Source organism: Medicago sativa, chromosome 3 (genome assembly GCF_051527215.1).
Source record: "Medicago sativa cultivar Bolivia chromosome 3, Bolivia_mono, whole genome shotgun sequence".
NCBI lineage: Eukaryota > Viridiplantae > Streptophyta > Magnoliopsida > Fabales > Fabaceae > Medicago > Medicago sativa.
This window is the reverse complement of record NC_140751.1, coordinates 10697081-10711824: the sequence shown is the minus strand read 5'-3', so window position 1 is coordinate 10711824 and position 14744 is coordinate 10697081. Positions and strand designations below refer to the sequence as shown.

Here is a 14744-nt window from a genome sequence, read left to right as displayed (position 1 = left end):
TTTGTGCACTAAAGATTCTTTTTTGCATCTTTTGGAGCGTCTGCACATGGATTAATTGTCTCGATGTAACTTTAAGAAATAAACAATGTTGCTAATCCTAATCGATATGTCACGGATACACATAAATAACAAGTAAACAATCTGGTCACTCGATGTGTGTGAAAGGTTGACGTTATAGTTTTGAATGTATCGAAATTGCAAACACATTTTTAAATGTTTTTTAATAATTTTTTATCCTCATATTTCTTTTTTGCTAATCAATTCAATTAGGGGTGGGCATGGTTCGGTTAACCTAAAAAACCGAACCGAACCGAACCGAAATTTTGAAATGGTTTGGGAGAACCGAACCGAACCGTTTCAGGTATGGAGCTAACCGAACTGAACCAAAGTTATGGTTCGGTTAACCGTTTTCTTACCTATGAACCGAACCGAACCGAACCAAAACCAATATTTTGAACCGAAATGTATTTTTTTTTTTATCCTTTTGTGAATTTAATTGTGCTTTTTTATCCTTTTTTTATTCAAAATGCAAAATATTTTTTATTTACTTTTTTAAGAACAACTTATTTTATGAAAATGCCTTATTTAAAAAAAAAAAACTGCTTATTCAAAACAGCTTATTTGAATAAGATCAAATAATAACCATTTTTCCTAATATATCATGCAGAATTCAAAAGTACTGCAAAATATGACAAATCACAGTAACCTTTTGAATGTTATGTGGATGGAAATGCAATATTTTGAATGTTCTATGGATCTAAACTCTGTTGACTCTTCTCGATTTTATTTATGTAACCTTTTCATTTAACTCCTCCTAGCTCTTTGTCCTTTTCTTTTCTTATTTATGTAACCTTTTCGATTGTTCCGTATAGACATGAAAATTAGTGAGAAAGAAAGGAATTGTTTCGGAATGCATCACTATTGTTGAAGTTACTTTGTTTTGTGCTAGTTTTATTTAGTATAGTGACTGTAATCCACTGGCCATTGAGGATTTGTTGTGTGATAGACATAGTTACATCGTGGTTTTTTTCTGCCAAAATAGTTTAATCATTGCCCGTTAATTTTCAGCTAAGCATCTCCTGCAAAATTCTGCAGTGTTACGTTCTTCCCGTCCTTGGTTTCGTTCATGTTTTATTCACATTGCGACACAGTTTGTATTTCTGTTGCCATATTTATATTATCCAGGACAGTTTGAAACTTTGCTCTTCTTGTTAAGAGCTTGTCTTCGTTTTATTTCAAGGTTATATGCCTCTATACAGGCCCGGCCCTGAGGGGGTGCAAATAGCTCAACAGAGCTGGGCCTCCCTCAGCCATGGGCCTCAAAAATTTAATACCCACTAGTACTACTGCCCTCCAATTTTTTTTAATACCCCCATCCATTTTCTGTCCCCTTGTTTTAGTATTTTAAGCCTATTAGAATTAGGTCCTCTTGTTTTTGGTGTTAGGTGGGGGTTCCTCATGTATACGGTAGTCATTTTCACCTTTGGGTGTACCGCATATATACGGCACCTTATATTTATCTTTTAAAAAATATAAATAGAACATAGCTCTTTTAAAAAAAAAATACGTTTTGATTTTATCACTGACCTCTTTTCATTCCCAGAGTCGAGCCTCCGAATTCTTAGGGACGGCCCTGCCTCTATATATATGCAACAAGGCTCTTCCATCCTTCATGCAATTGAAACCGATGGCTTTGAAAATGTTAATGCATAGAGAGAAGGGACATACTTTGTTTTATGTTTAGTGTATGTGATATTAATTAATGAATCATGGCTTTAATGAATTTGGCCTTTAGTATAGTATTACAGTGATGCTATATCTCGCGACTTGTATCCTCGCGAATATATCACGAACCTAATTTTAACACACAATATACTACTTCTCTGATAAATATTTACCATAAGATTAAAATATTTACCACTAACTAATAACCGTTAAGCTGTTTTGAATAAACTGTTTTTTAAAATAAGGTGTTTTCCATAAAATAAGTTGTTTTCAATAAGTTGTTTTTTTTTTAAATTAGTTGTTTTGAATAAGCTGTTTTTCAAATAAGTTGTTTTGAATAAGTTGATTTTTTAAAATAAGTTGTTTTCATAAAATAAGGTGTTTTGCATAAAATAAGCTTTTTTATATAAGCTATTTCAAATAAGTTGTTTTTTTTGGAAAGATCCAACAAAGAGTTCAAGTGGTTTCTTAAAAAAAAAAAAAAAAGAGTTCAAGTGGTTTGGTTCGGTTCAAACGGTTCGGTTCGGTTCAAGATGGTTCGGTTATGGTTCAAGAACAGTTAATAAATTAACGGTTCGGTTCGTGAACCATTATAATGGTTCAGTTATTTTTGGTTCGGTTTGGTTCGGTTTGCGTGGTTCGGTTCGGTTCATGGTTCTTTTTGCCCACCCCTAAATTCAATTCATAAAAATAAGGTCTATAGTAATAGCACCAAACATATTCAGAGACTTGAGAACCCGTTTAACTACTCCCTCAGTCCTTCTATATAAGCATCATTTAACTAAAAATTTGTCTCTAAATATAAACCTCTTTTCAAATTATTATATGCATTTATAATTTTTTTTAAATATATCCCTAATTAATACTAGTAACTTATCTTGAAATATGAAAAATCAAATTTAATACACGTACAAACAAATGACAATTTGCTAATATTAACACACAAAATAGACACATTAATTGCACTAACAATTTTTTTTTTTTAAGAAATATGAAAAAGGTAAAGGGTGCTTGTATACATGGATAGTATTTTCCATGAATCACATGACCAAAACCGGTCACAACCAATCAAAACTTGACACCTCACACACATGAATTAAATAAACATAACAAAGAGAGAAATTTTTCCAATAAAAAGTAGAGGCTGGAAAACTCAAAAGTTATCCAACAAAAAAATTTCCAACTTTCATCTCATGCCTCCATTTATCAGTCAAGATTCACCTTCCATCTTCTATTATTTATGAAAATATGTAGGAAAATGAATGTATATGTTGGAATTAAAGAGTCCAAAGATATATCCCTTAGTCAAGTTGTGTTTAGTAAAGATGAAGCCTATAACTTGTATCAACAACATGCCTTCAAAGTGAGTTTTAGTGTGAGAAAAGGAGATGAATGTTATTATGATAATGAGAAAAAGAAATGTAAAGCTTTAACGTTTAATTGTTGTAACAAGTAGCATGTTTGTCACTTGTAAACAAAAGATTGAAATGTGACTCAATGAATGTCAAGTAGTTTGAGAACTACATAGTTTCATTAATTCTAGTTGCAATTTTGTCTTTTGAACTTCTGGTTTGCATAAGTGAGCATAACTCCAATAACACCAATCTTTCAATTTTGTGTCATGGCTCCTCAACCTCTCGAATTTGTACAATGAACTCAATACAAATTGCTGTCAATGAATAACCAAACCTCAATTACTAGCTGAATTGAAAATCAACATCTCCTACATTATTTGAGACCAAAACTGAACTGTGTTACAAACCAAAATGGTTGACACACATTGTAAAACCAAACACCAGCAAAATTGGTTCCCCCCAAAGCCCATTTTGCAAAAACCATTTCCAACATCAATACAAAAATCTGATCGAGTGATCCCATATTCTCTTCATCTCTCAGTCTCTTTTAATTTCCCCTTCTTCCCAATTAACCACAGGCTTCCAGCAGGGAAAATAAATAATCACCGTCATCAACATCGATGTTGCCTCCGTTTTCACCGCCACCCTTGTTGTCGTTCTAGCATGGCCATCGTTGCACCTTTTGTCACGTCACCGCTTTCTACATTGCCACCCTCGTTTGTTGTCCGGCATAACCATTGTTGCACTTTCTCTCTCTTTGCTGGTAGTGATTTTTTTCACTGGTTTGAATACAAGGCATCCATTTCATTTCTTATGGACAAACAACAAATTTCGCTAGTACATATTCTTGCTTTGTCTTGTACTCTCCCACCCAATGGATTAGTTTTTAGGGTCGGACTTTCGTTATATGCTTAAATCCTAACAGTGATATGAATAAATTACAAATCAGTGAAATTGCATCATGCACTTGCCATGATATTCATAGAACATTCTTTTTATTTTACTCATGATCAATTCGACTTTAAGTAAAACTCGTTAAATAACATACTAGTATAGACTATATAACAGTTATCATGAACATACTTCACAAATTTACCAATCCTTACGATCAAATTTGCTAATTAAATAGGGAATTAAAATTGAAAAAAATTATAAAAGTAAAGAAGCATACGAGTGATGGAGTAGTTGTAATCAAGAGAAGCAAAAGGAGACATGAATCAGCTTCTATGTTAGCTCAAGATCGGTGTTCAACATCAGAAACCCTGATATCTCGATGCACTCCACGTGAATGCCATCAATTTGCTCCTTTGTTAGCTCTGCTGCTGCATCCCACCACACCGAAGCACAACCTCAACATATTTAGATTCATTTATGGAGTGATATATTGTTCAATTTACCATATAAAAACCATGAAAAAATGAATGAATATTTAGTCTATAAGTTAAGACGAATCGTTCAGAAATACTGAGTTTGAACTTTGACTAAAATAATCTTTTCTCATAAATTACTTATTTTATGGCAGACTTTTAGATTACCGGAACTTTTTCTCTAACTATCGTAGGGTTATGAAAATAGTCTATAGTTTTAGTAGGTAATAGCATTTACCAGCATGAACGAGGCCTCTGTTGTAAGAAGCTTTGCGTATAGAGCCACATATAGCTGCCACTTTAATCAACGGTTTCTCTTCCATTATAGAGCCACAGCAAATAATGGACGGAAGTTATGTTTTGGTCCTAAAGAAAAAGAAACTTATCATTAGCAGGAAAATGAGAGGGCTGATGATGCATTTTCAGGCAACATATTACAATTTTCGAAGCTACTAAACTTGATAGGAAACTGAGTGCAAACGAGTATCTGTGGTTTATATTCCATCACGGCAGCATCTGTGCAAACAAGGCATTTGTCGTGTCCTGAATATGTATGATCCTAATTTAAAGCACAATAACTTACTGAAACAAAAATATATATTTCTAATTTTCAGGTAATTTGCATATTTCATAATTCTATAAATTATATTAAATCATCAAATCAACACACATTTCAATTTTCTATCGTGAATTTCTAAGCAATAAATCAAGTTCTTCATCGTTCAATGCGAATGTAAAACATGCCTTTTAGGTAGAAGTTAACAAACACTCACAATCATGTAGCCTTTGAGAGTGCATCACTTGGTTAAATGCTAAATGGGTGATATCACTACATCAGTCCTATTATCCTATAACCAAACCATTACCACACATATGCATACTTTTTTGCAATCCTCTTGGTTTGTGAAAGTTATAGGACTGAGTTGACTAGATTGCTCCAGTTTCTTGATGAGTTATTTCTCCTGAAAGGTCGAATGTTGAGGATTATGGACTGAATTGATTGACAATTGTTTTGAACAAAAACCATATAAGTTATATTTTACTGACGGCTGACTATCAATATAAATTTTTTGTAGAAAAGGGATAAAGTGAGATATAATGTGAAGAACCTTTCTTTTCAGGATAGAGAGTAACCCTTCAATATGCTGCTGCTCAAAAATTTGCAATTCCTTTAAGCCCAACAATTGCACTGAAAAATAAACAATCACCAAACACACAATCATATGAAGCACTGAAGCATAGTCAAAGTTGAAAGACATAAAGGGCATACTATAGGGTTGATTTCATATGACTTTAGGATAGAAGACTGGAAATGGCAGCAAATGTAATTCATCAATGTATGAAAATAAAATATTTGTTGGTGACTTTTATAACAGGAAAATTGAAAGAAGTATATGTTTTGCTGACTCACCTCGACATGATACTCATGTGATCATTTGTCCATTGATAAGTACCGATGGAATGTGAGCAATCTTACGCCACTCTTTCCCCCGCTTCTTCTGCCAACTTGCTTTCAATAACGGACACTTTTTGATATTCAATACTTTAAGCGAGGAAGGCAACTTCCCTTTCTTTGGCAGCGACTTGAGCTTGGGAGCAACAATAATATCAAAATGTTGGAGAGAAGTGAGATGTTGAAGCCACTTCCCATCCAAGTATTTTATATCTTGAAGTAAAGATATCTTTAAGGAAACGAGAGAAGCGGGTAGCAATGGAACTTCCGTTTTCATCAGCGCGTTCACAATATCATCACCCCGAATTATCAACTCTAAAAGAGAAGTAAGACGTTCCCAAGTTGTATTCCACAAAACTCCTCCAACATTACCAACACTCAGTTCCCGTAAACTGCTAGGAAAATCATCTATGGAAAACAATTTCAGATTTGGAAGGTCGTGAATTTTCATTTCTTGAAGGCTAGCTAGGGTGTTTATTGATTCTGGTAGGGAATGAAGCTTCCTACAGTTACACAGAGATAAATGAATGAGGTTAGGAATGGGGAATCCACCAAGGGAAAATGACTCCAGTTCACCGCAGTGCTCTATTTTGATGGTTCTAAGAAGCAAGAGTTTCTGTTGTGACGCATCTTCTGAAATTAATATCGATTTCAGATTCTTACTGCCATAAATACATAGACTTCTGAGTACAGGGAGACAACACACGGTAAATGATGTCATAGAATTACAACTATCAGATATTTCCATAAATTCAAGTGATTTGTAATTCTGAAAGGATTCATAAGGAAGGAACTCTAGATTCTCACACTTCCAGATTTTAAGCGATTGTAAGGTTTTGGGAAGACCATCTTCCGGGAAGGATGTTAGAGATGGAATATTCCTTAAGGAAATATTTCGAAGAGAACTGAGGCAAATCATCAATTGGTTGAACACATCCGATGAATGCCTTGCCTCCATCAGTAGAGGACAGTCCTCTAACTCAAGTTCACTAAGGGAAGGAAAGTTGTTGGGCGACATCTGTTTGAGATTGGGACAATATTTAAGTGACAAACTTGTAAGACTAGGAAGGTTTCCTGGTATACTTCCTTTGAGTTTCGGACAATTATTTAGTAACAAGCGTGTAAGACTAGGAAACTCGATAGATGTACCTCCAATCAGCTTCCATTCCTCCCACTCTTGCATATTCATAAAGCTCAAAGTCTCCAAGAAGGGAAATGGTTGAAACAAAGGAGAATTACTACTTCCATAAAACTCAGCACCAAGTGTCTTTAATGATTTCATCCCTTCAAAAATGATCTCTTTTAGATTATGCAATTGTCCAAGGGGTATGTTTCCTTTGAGTTTCGGACATTGTTGCAGTGTCAAACGTTTTAGATGAGGAAACACTGCACCTGTACCTCCAATCAACTTCCAATCTTCCCACTCTAGCATTGTATCAAATTCTAGAGTCTCCAAGATGGAAAATGGTTGAAACGAATGAGAAATACTTCCATTGAACTCAGTACCAATACTATTTATTGATTTCATCTCACTAATAAAGAGTTCTTTCAGATTACTTAATTGTCCGAGGGGTGGCAGCACCATGTTGCCAAATAAAGAACTACCCAACCAATTTGGAAAGTTGTTTCCACCATAGCCATTGATGGTTAGACTCTTCAAATTTGTCGATGGCCGCAATTGTTCAAGTACAGCACTTTGTATTTGTGAATTTGATGGACTAGTGCCAGACCATTGTAGTACCAACTCGTCAATTTGTTTTTTCATCTCTAAGTTTGCTTGAAAAGCATGAGATGAATCAGTTACATTTTGAAGTTGTGAGATGGTAAGGTTTTCCCCTAGATGAGAATGTTTTCCCAAGTCTGAAATCTTCAATCCAACGTCCTGAATGCTTACAACAAAGTCCGACAAAGTTTGGAGATTTTCTAGTCTGGATATTTGTACAGGCATTTCCTTCAATCGAGTGCCTCTGATGTCAAGGTGACGTAGATTTACTAATTTTCCCATGTCGTTCGGCAATTCAGTGAGTCTCTTGCAGTCAGTCAGCAACAAGGTCTGCAGATTGTAAAGCTTGCATGTTTCAGAGGGTAACATTTTGATCTCAGTGTGAGAGAGATTTAAGTACCGTAGGTATATCAAATTTCCAATAGAATTGGGCAACTCAGTGATATTCTGGTAGTTTGACAGAGACAACACGTGTAACTGAGTCATTTGTGGCATCAAGTCACAAACTAACTTCCCTGGCACAAAATAGTAAGGCGACCACCACCTTCTTTGTAATGGCAAGGGTAGAAAGGTTCGAAGACATTTTAATCTATCCAATTTATCAAATTTATCGTATGAGTCATATCTCCCTTTATTGTATGACAAATAACGTACCTTTTTATGTGTCTTCTGTTCACCCAATCTAATACAATATGAAGATGAAACTACCATTGCCAAATCATTAATGAGGTCATGCATTTCAAAGCCCATTTCCTCACCACCAGTCGAAGTTTGACGTAACAAAGATCTCGACACTAGTTCATCAAAGTACTCTTCGGCTTCTTTTTCCCAACTTTTCACACTTTTGGGCTGAGGTACTAAGCCTTCTGCAATCCACAGTTGAAGTACCATTTTTTTCTCTATGATTGAGTTCTTCGGAAAAATTGAACAATAAGCAAAACATCCTTTTATAGGAGCAGGAAGATGACGATAGCTCAACAGCAGAGCTGGTTGCACCTCATCATCTGTCAATTCCCAAATACTACTTTTTAAAACATCATTCCAATAATCCTCTGACAATTTCCTGCGAAGAAGACCCCCAAGTGCTACTGCAGATAATGGTAACCCATCACATTTTTTGGCGATTTCTCTGCCAATTTTTTCTAGATTGGATCGTTGTTGGTAGTTACTTGCTACAAATGCATGTCTGGCAAGTAAAGACCAACAATCTTCCTTTTCCAATGATCTTAAACGGTGGACAGAAAGAAAGGTTTGCATTGGTAATGCAACTCTTTCATCCCGTGTTGTGATGATGATCTTGCTCCCCATTTCCCCAACATTTAAGATGTCATTCAAACTATTCCAACCAACATATCTTCCATACCATATATCATCCAATACCAGCAAGAACTTTTTGTCTCGTAAACTTTGCTGCAATTGAACTTGCAGACCATTCAAATCATTAGTCATGGTTTTTTCAGAAGTAACAGATTCAAGAAGGGTTTTAGTGATAGTGAGAACGTCAAAATCTTTTGAGACATGTGCCCACCCTCTCGCCTCAAATTTCTGCTTCACATCAGAATCATTGTAAAGGAGTTTAGCTAGTGTAGTTTTTCCTAGCCCTCCCATCCCTACAATGGAAATCACTCCTATTTTACTTCGACCATCGCTAACATCCTCTGCAAGTAGAAACTCTTTCAGTTTCTTTTTGTCATCATCTCTTCCATAAACAGCAGATTCATCTCCCACAACAGAACTTGTAGGAGTTATATGCCAAACACTACTGGAACCACTTTCTTTCAATCCAAGATTCTGGTTTCTCAAATGTTCTAATCTTACAAATAATATTTGCAGTTTAGAATTGGTTTTTCTATTAAAACATTTGAAACGAGAATAGTGTTTTCAGCACCTGAGCAGTAGCAGTTTGGGTTTCATACTCAGCCTCCACTTTGGATTGCAATGCCTTGGTATTGATTTCGTCAAACAAATCTTCAGCTTCAAAGACAGCATCATGCAGCATTTCCAGCCATTGCTTGACAGCAGGATTAGTGATCTGCTTCTCCTCAGCATCATGAAGTACAGCCTGAAGACTCATCAACGTTATCTTTAGCTTTTCCAAGAGTGCAACATCAAGCTTGGTGCTCCGAAATAAATCAGCAAACTCACCAGAAACAATCTTTTCCATCAACACGTCCAAAGAAGCTGCAAGAAGTGCTTCTCCAATAATAGTCGCCATAAGTTTGTTAAAATTTGCAGTAAGAAGAAGAATTAACAACCAGACTGATCAGTTGTTATTATTCAAATGTATGAAATCAAGTTACAGATACTTTACTTGGCTGTTGGTAAGTACCTTACTTGATTGTTGGTAAAAAAAATTCTTGCAAGCGAAAATGATTCTTTTAAGGCTTAACCTGAGTAGTGGAGCATCTTTAAGGGTAAAAGACTTCTTGCAAGCAAAAATGATTCTTTTTCGCTACAGTAATGCCATCTATGGAGTGACATTCATCCAAATATATTAAAACAGTCCCCCAAATATCAAGATATTAATGGTTTTTCTATCTCCCATAACATCTTTTTATTATTCTTAATTGGATCATTAACTGGTTGTAAACTCGAATAAGATAAGCATCCTCTCCCACCCTTACCATGGTTATGACAGCACCACCATGTTAAGTTACAGCTTTTCTTAAATCTTTGTAAACTCAAAAAATTATATTGACACATGACCATTCTCCATTCAGTTTTTGGTATGCATTGATCCATAGAAGTGCCCTTGTAAGTTTAAAAACTATTCCATTTTCTTAAAAAACACTATATATGTGTCATGGATCACGAGATTTACGTTATCAGACAACATCTATGCACCTATATGCAACAACTTCTACTTCTACGACATATCTGTCACCTTACACACCGCGCGGTTGCCTCACATTCCCCATCTAGTGTTTAGCAAAATTTGATTATTTCTATATTACAAGCAGAACTTCTATGTACTCGCATATTCTTTTGTATAATTATAAAAAAAACATTTAAAAATTTAGATTTTTTAATATGGGGTGAATAAAATATAAATTATTCATAATTAAAAAAATCAAGCTAAGATACTGGAAGTTTGGAATAATACAACGTGCTATGAAAATTTTATAGGGAGATCAAAGTGCCATTTTTTTTATTGGGACGAAAAAAATAAAAATCGGTAATTTTGTCGAGGTGAAAAATATAATAAACCAAAAATATCAAATTTCAAGCGAAATTATTCAAATATAACATTTTCATTTACATTTAAATTGTTAATGTCACATGCACATTAGATTTTTGATGTTTTTGAGTGATATAAATATGAAGTTAGGGTTTAATTGGAAAAAAGTGGGAAAGGATAAATTCCTATGGGGTTTAATTGGAAACTTCCTTTTCCCTAACTTATAGTAATGTTAGGATTCAAAATGGAATTGGTTGACATGGTTGAGATCCATAATGAATGAAGTGCATAAAAAGGTGGGGAAATGGGAAGATATATAACAAGTGGGCATCAATGGCTACATGTTTGGCCTAACTGGTGTTAAAGAGGCAAGAATCCTTCATAATGTTGATGCCAAAGCCTTTAGTTTCTATTCCAAGGCATGTGTTTCCCATTTTTCATTGTTTCAACGTAATATATATGTTTTAGCAGTTAACCATGATTCTCTTAGTCCCAATTCACTATCAAACATTTGGTTTATTTAAAATGACCCGTCCATTATTTGAAGATTTTTTAAGAGTCTATGTTTTGGTTGAGAAAGGTAATAAATATATGGTCAATATTGCGATAAATCTTAACTCAGATGAATAGAGTTCCATCTATAATATCTTGTCAATAATCCTTCTATTAATTATCAATATAGAACCAATAATTTACACTTATAAGAAAGAAATGAACCGGTGAACTCTTAGTTCAAAAGAAACATAACTGACATTGTTTGAAAATTCATAAACGTGACAATACTATGATATAAAATTGAAGTATACGGTAGGTCTGAAAATATAATAGAATACAATTTTTTTTTTTTTGAGGGAAATAATAGAATACAATTATTGGAATCCAGGACAATAGCTAAATGGTAACTATAAAATATTTTAGCAAAATATATATTCCATATTTCTTTTTGTTAGTGTAAGAATCCACTCTTCCATGCATGGTGTAATTGTAATATCTTGAGTATGAGACTCATGCTATCCGTGGGACAAATCTTCTATAAAATCTACATTTGCCATTAATGCACTTACACCTTATGAGCCGAGTATTTGGTGGGCAATCATTACTAGTTATACAAGCAACATATCCTATAGTGAAAGAATATAATAAACTAATATTATGAAAATGAGATGAGATAAAGATTATATATGAACTACAAACTAAAGAATGAAATTTTAAAAGAATGGAAAAAAAACATTACCCTCAACATTATTTGCAACAAGAAATAGGAAGATAATTAAAATTATAGCATACACAAACTTATGAGCCATATCTTTGTCTCTTTGCATACAACAAATATAAGTTATTTGATCATTTTATAGTGTATAATCTTTACATCCAACAAATACAATTTACCTGATTACTTTATTGGGTATAAACCTCATGGTGTGTTAAGAAAAATGTAATTATTTTTACCTCTTAAGAAATTTTAAAAGTCCCTCCCTAAATTTAGAATTATTATTGTCTCTCAAGAAGATGAATGTGTTTTTTTTTTTTGAAGAACGAAGATGAATGTGTTGTATTTGTCCATTTACCACACTTAATAGAGGCGTACCGTAAAAAACTTGCTAATCATTAGAATTTAATATTTTGGTAATTAACCTTATTTTGATGATCGAAAGGGAAAATTTAAAAAATAATAATGCATAAGTTAACCATATTGTAGTATTTTTTATATATAAAATCATTTAATCATATGGAATAGTATAAATTTTTATAGCCGCATGAATTCATCAAAATTATCATTCACATAAAGTCTTTGATTGGCATGTATATGTTGGAACAAAAGTGGTCTGTACAATTCCTCTAAGGTTTTGATGATTACAAAGTATTAAATAACAATTGGATATGTTAATATATGTTCAAATTTGCAGGACCTTAGATTAAAATTTAACAAGGTCTGAACATGTGTAGTACCTTAATTTTGTCCGGGCAAATTTCAAAAATACCAAAAAAAAGTGATAATTTTAGTTTTATATTATGTTTTTCCATCATTGTTAATTTTCATCATAATTTCTTAAAAATCATAAAAATACATAAAATATGAGAATTGCATTTATCAAGCTCATTAATTATAGGATAAGTAATAAATTTGTTGTACCCTAATTTTGTCCGGACAAATTCCAAAATCACAAAAAATAAATGTTAATTTGTTTAATTTTATTGTTTTCCATTATTATTAATCTCCTCCAAAAATTCTAAAAAAAAATGGGACTTCAAATGAGATTTGTTTTATCGAAAATTATTTGGAGCATAGGCCAGAACATTCTGGTCGTACTACAAATGAAATAAGGTGACATCAGGCAGGCCAACTAAGATAACATCATCAATGCCAACCAAGATAACATCACATGACAACTTGCACACTTCCATTAGTTCCAAACATAATCTTCAAGGTTCAATTTTAGCTTGATCTCCAAGTGTCCCAATATCTATAAATAAAAGGAGTTTTCGAGAGAAAAAGGGAGAACAGAAAATCGAGTAAGCTTTAGATAGAAAGCTTGTCACTAATATCACTTGATTCTTGTATTTTTCTGCTCTAATCCAACTATTTCCTCAACTAACCGAATGCAACGTTAATCTTAGTAGTGATTGCGTTAAATCAAATTTTAATTTAATCACTCTATCAAACTAAAAAAAAAATATAAGTGTTCTAAATAATAATAAAATAGAAATATAAGTTAAATAAATCATTTTAAGAGGGTTAGTTGGATGTACATCTCTTTAATCCTCGAGTTGTAAGGACACAAGTTGTACAACTTGATCGTTCTAAAACTCATTTCTAAAACAGATAAACAAACTCACCACAGTCAACTTTTCACACTCCATTTTTTTTGTCAGGTAGTGTAGTGGTTAGAATTCACCTTTTTTCAAGGTGAATAAGTGGGATGTCCAGAGTTCGAACCCTGACCCTGCGTATAACAATGTGTGTCCCTGCCAACTGAGCTATACTCACGGGGACTACTCCATTTTTTTTTTACTTAATCAAATCAACAATATCTTTTAATCGCAATTTATCACAACAAAAGCATTTTATTAAAATCAATCAACAAACAAACATTTGCTATCCTAGAACTACGTAGCTTTGATTTCTACATCGCACCAGAAGATAAGTAGATCGCAATCTTGTCAAGCACAATAATAGCAAAACCTTTTTTTTCTCTAATTAAAAATGTTACATTTTCAATTGAATATTTAATTTTTATTCACATTTATTAATAAGGAGAAATAAATATTTATAAAGTTAACAAACATTTTGCACAATTAATTATAGGTAACTGTTTTTTAACGGATGTCGTAGGTTGCTAATACCTTCCCTACGCATAATCGACTCCCGAACCTAAAATTTTGGGTTCAATGACCAATTTTCGTTTTTAAAGGGTTTTTCCGATGTTTTCCCTATTTTAATAAATCTTAGTGGCGACTTTATTGTCTTTCTAACAACCCTCAAATTTTTAGGCCGCTACAATATGTATAAGAGCATCATATGCACAAGAGAAGCTCAAAAACTATGGTAGAAGATCTGAAGAAAGGTCAACCAGAAGTCAACACCTTGGATCAGAAGAAAGGATGATACAATCTAAAGACTCTCATCAGACTCTAAAGGATCATCAGACTTAGAATAACTCCAAACTCAAAAGATCTTGAGGGACCCAGACTCCACGTCAGATTTTTCCACTTTTGTAGCTATCTCTATCAAAGTCTGATAGTACAATTTGTTTTCTTGTGACCACCTATATATTTTTTTTGGTGGTGTCAGGGTTTGAACCCACGACCTTTGCATATATTATGCATTCTCCCTACCAACTGAGCTAAGTTCACGAGGAGTTGTGACCACCTATATAAACAAACAAAGATAATGAACTGATAATTCATGTTTCTGCAATGGAAATTCAAATGACTAATCAAC

General features: G+C 33.6%; 1 protein-coding gene, 1 long non-coding RNA gene and 1 pseudogene across 4 annotated transcripts; all 3 read right to left on the bottom strand.

Moving 5' to 3' along the window:
- Positions 1 to 3223: 3223 nt before the first annotated feature.
- On the bottom strand, positions 3224 to 8537 carry LOC146935643 (putative disease resistance protein At3g14460). 3 transcript variants are annotated; one of them, XM_085750772.1, is made up of 5 exons: positions 5557 to 8537; positions 5221 to 5409; positions 4686 to 4813; positions 4252 to 4402; positions 3224 to 3998 (listed from the first exon to the last, which is right to left on the bottom strand). In XM_085750772.1, exon 1 carries the CDS (start codon positions 8512 to 8514, stop codon positions 5872 to 5874), a length of 2643 nt encoding a protein of 880 aa, XP_085606898.1. In that variant the 5' UTR covers positions 8515 to 8537; the 3' UTR covers positions 3224 to 3998; positions 4252 to 4402; positions 4686 to 4813; positions 5221 to 5409; positions 5557 to 5871. The 3 variants fall into 3 exon arrangements, with proteins under 3 accessions (XP_085606898.1, XP_085606899.1, XP_085606900.1); XM_085750773.1 differs by having other exon boundaries at positions 3275 to 3998; positions 4252 to 4429; XM_085750774.1 differs by having other exon boundaries at positions 3275 to 3998; positions 4252 to 4399.
- Positions 8538 to 8765: 228 nt separating this feature from the next.
- LOC146935642 (putative disease resistance RPP13-like protein 1) lies at positions 8766 to 9838 on the bottom strand (annotated as a pseudogene).
- A 1769-nt stretch (positions 9839 to 11607) lies between these two features.
- On the bottom strand, positions 11608 to 12431 carry LOC146935641 (uncharacterized). Its single transcript, XR_015030297.1, has 2 exons — positions 12036 to 12431; positions 11608 to 11922 (listed from the first exon to the last, which is right to left on the bottom strand). It is a non-coding gene; the product is annotated as an uncharacterized LOC146935641 (long non-coding RNA).
- Between the last annotated feature and the right edge of the window lie 2313 nt (positions 12432 to 14744).

Bases quoted from the DNA above. Each gene is read 5' to 3' on its own strand.
- LOC146935643 (XM_085750772.1), bottom strand. From the start codon at position 8,514: ATGGTACTTCAACTGTGGATTGCAGAAGGCTTAGTACCTCAGCCCAAA.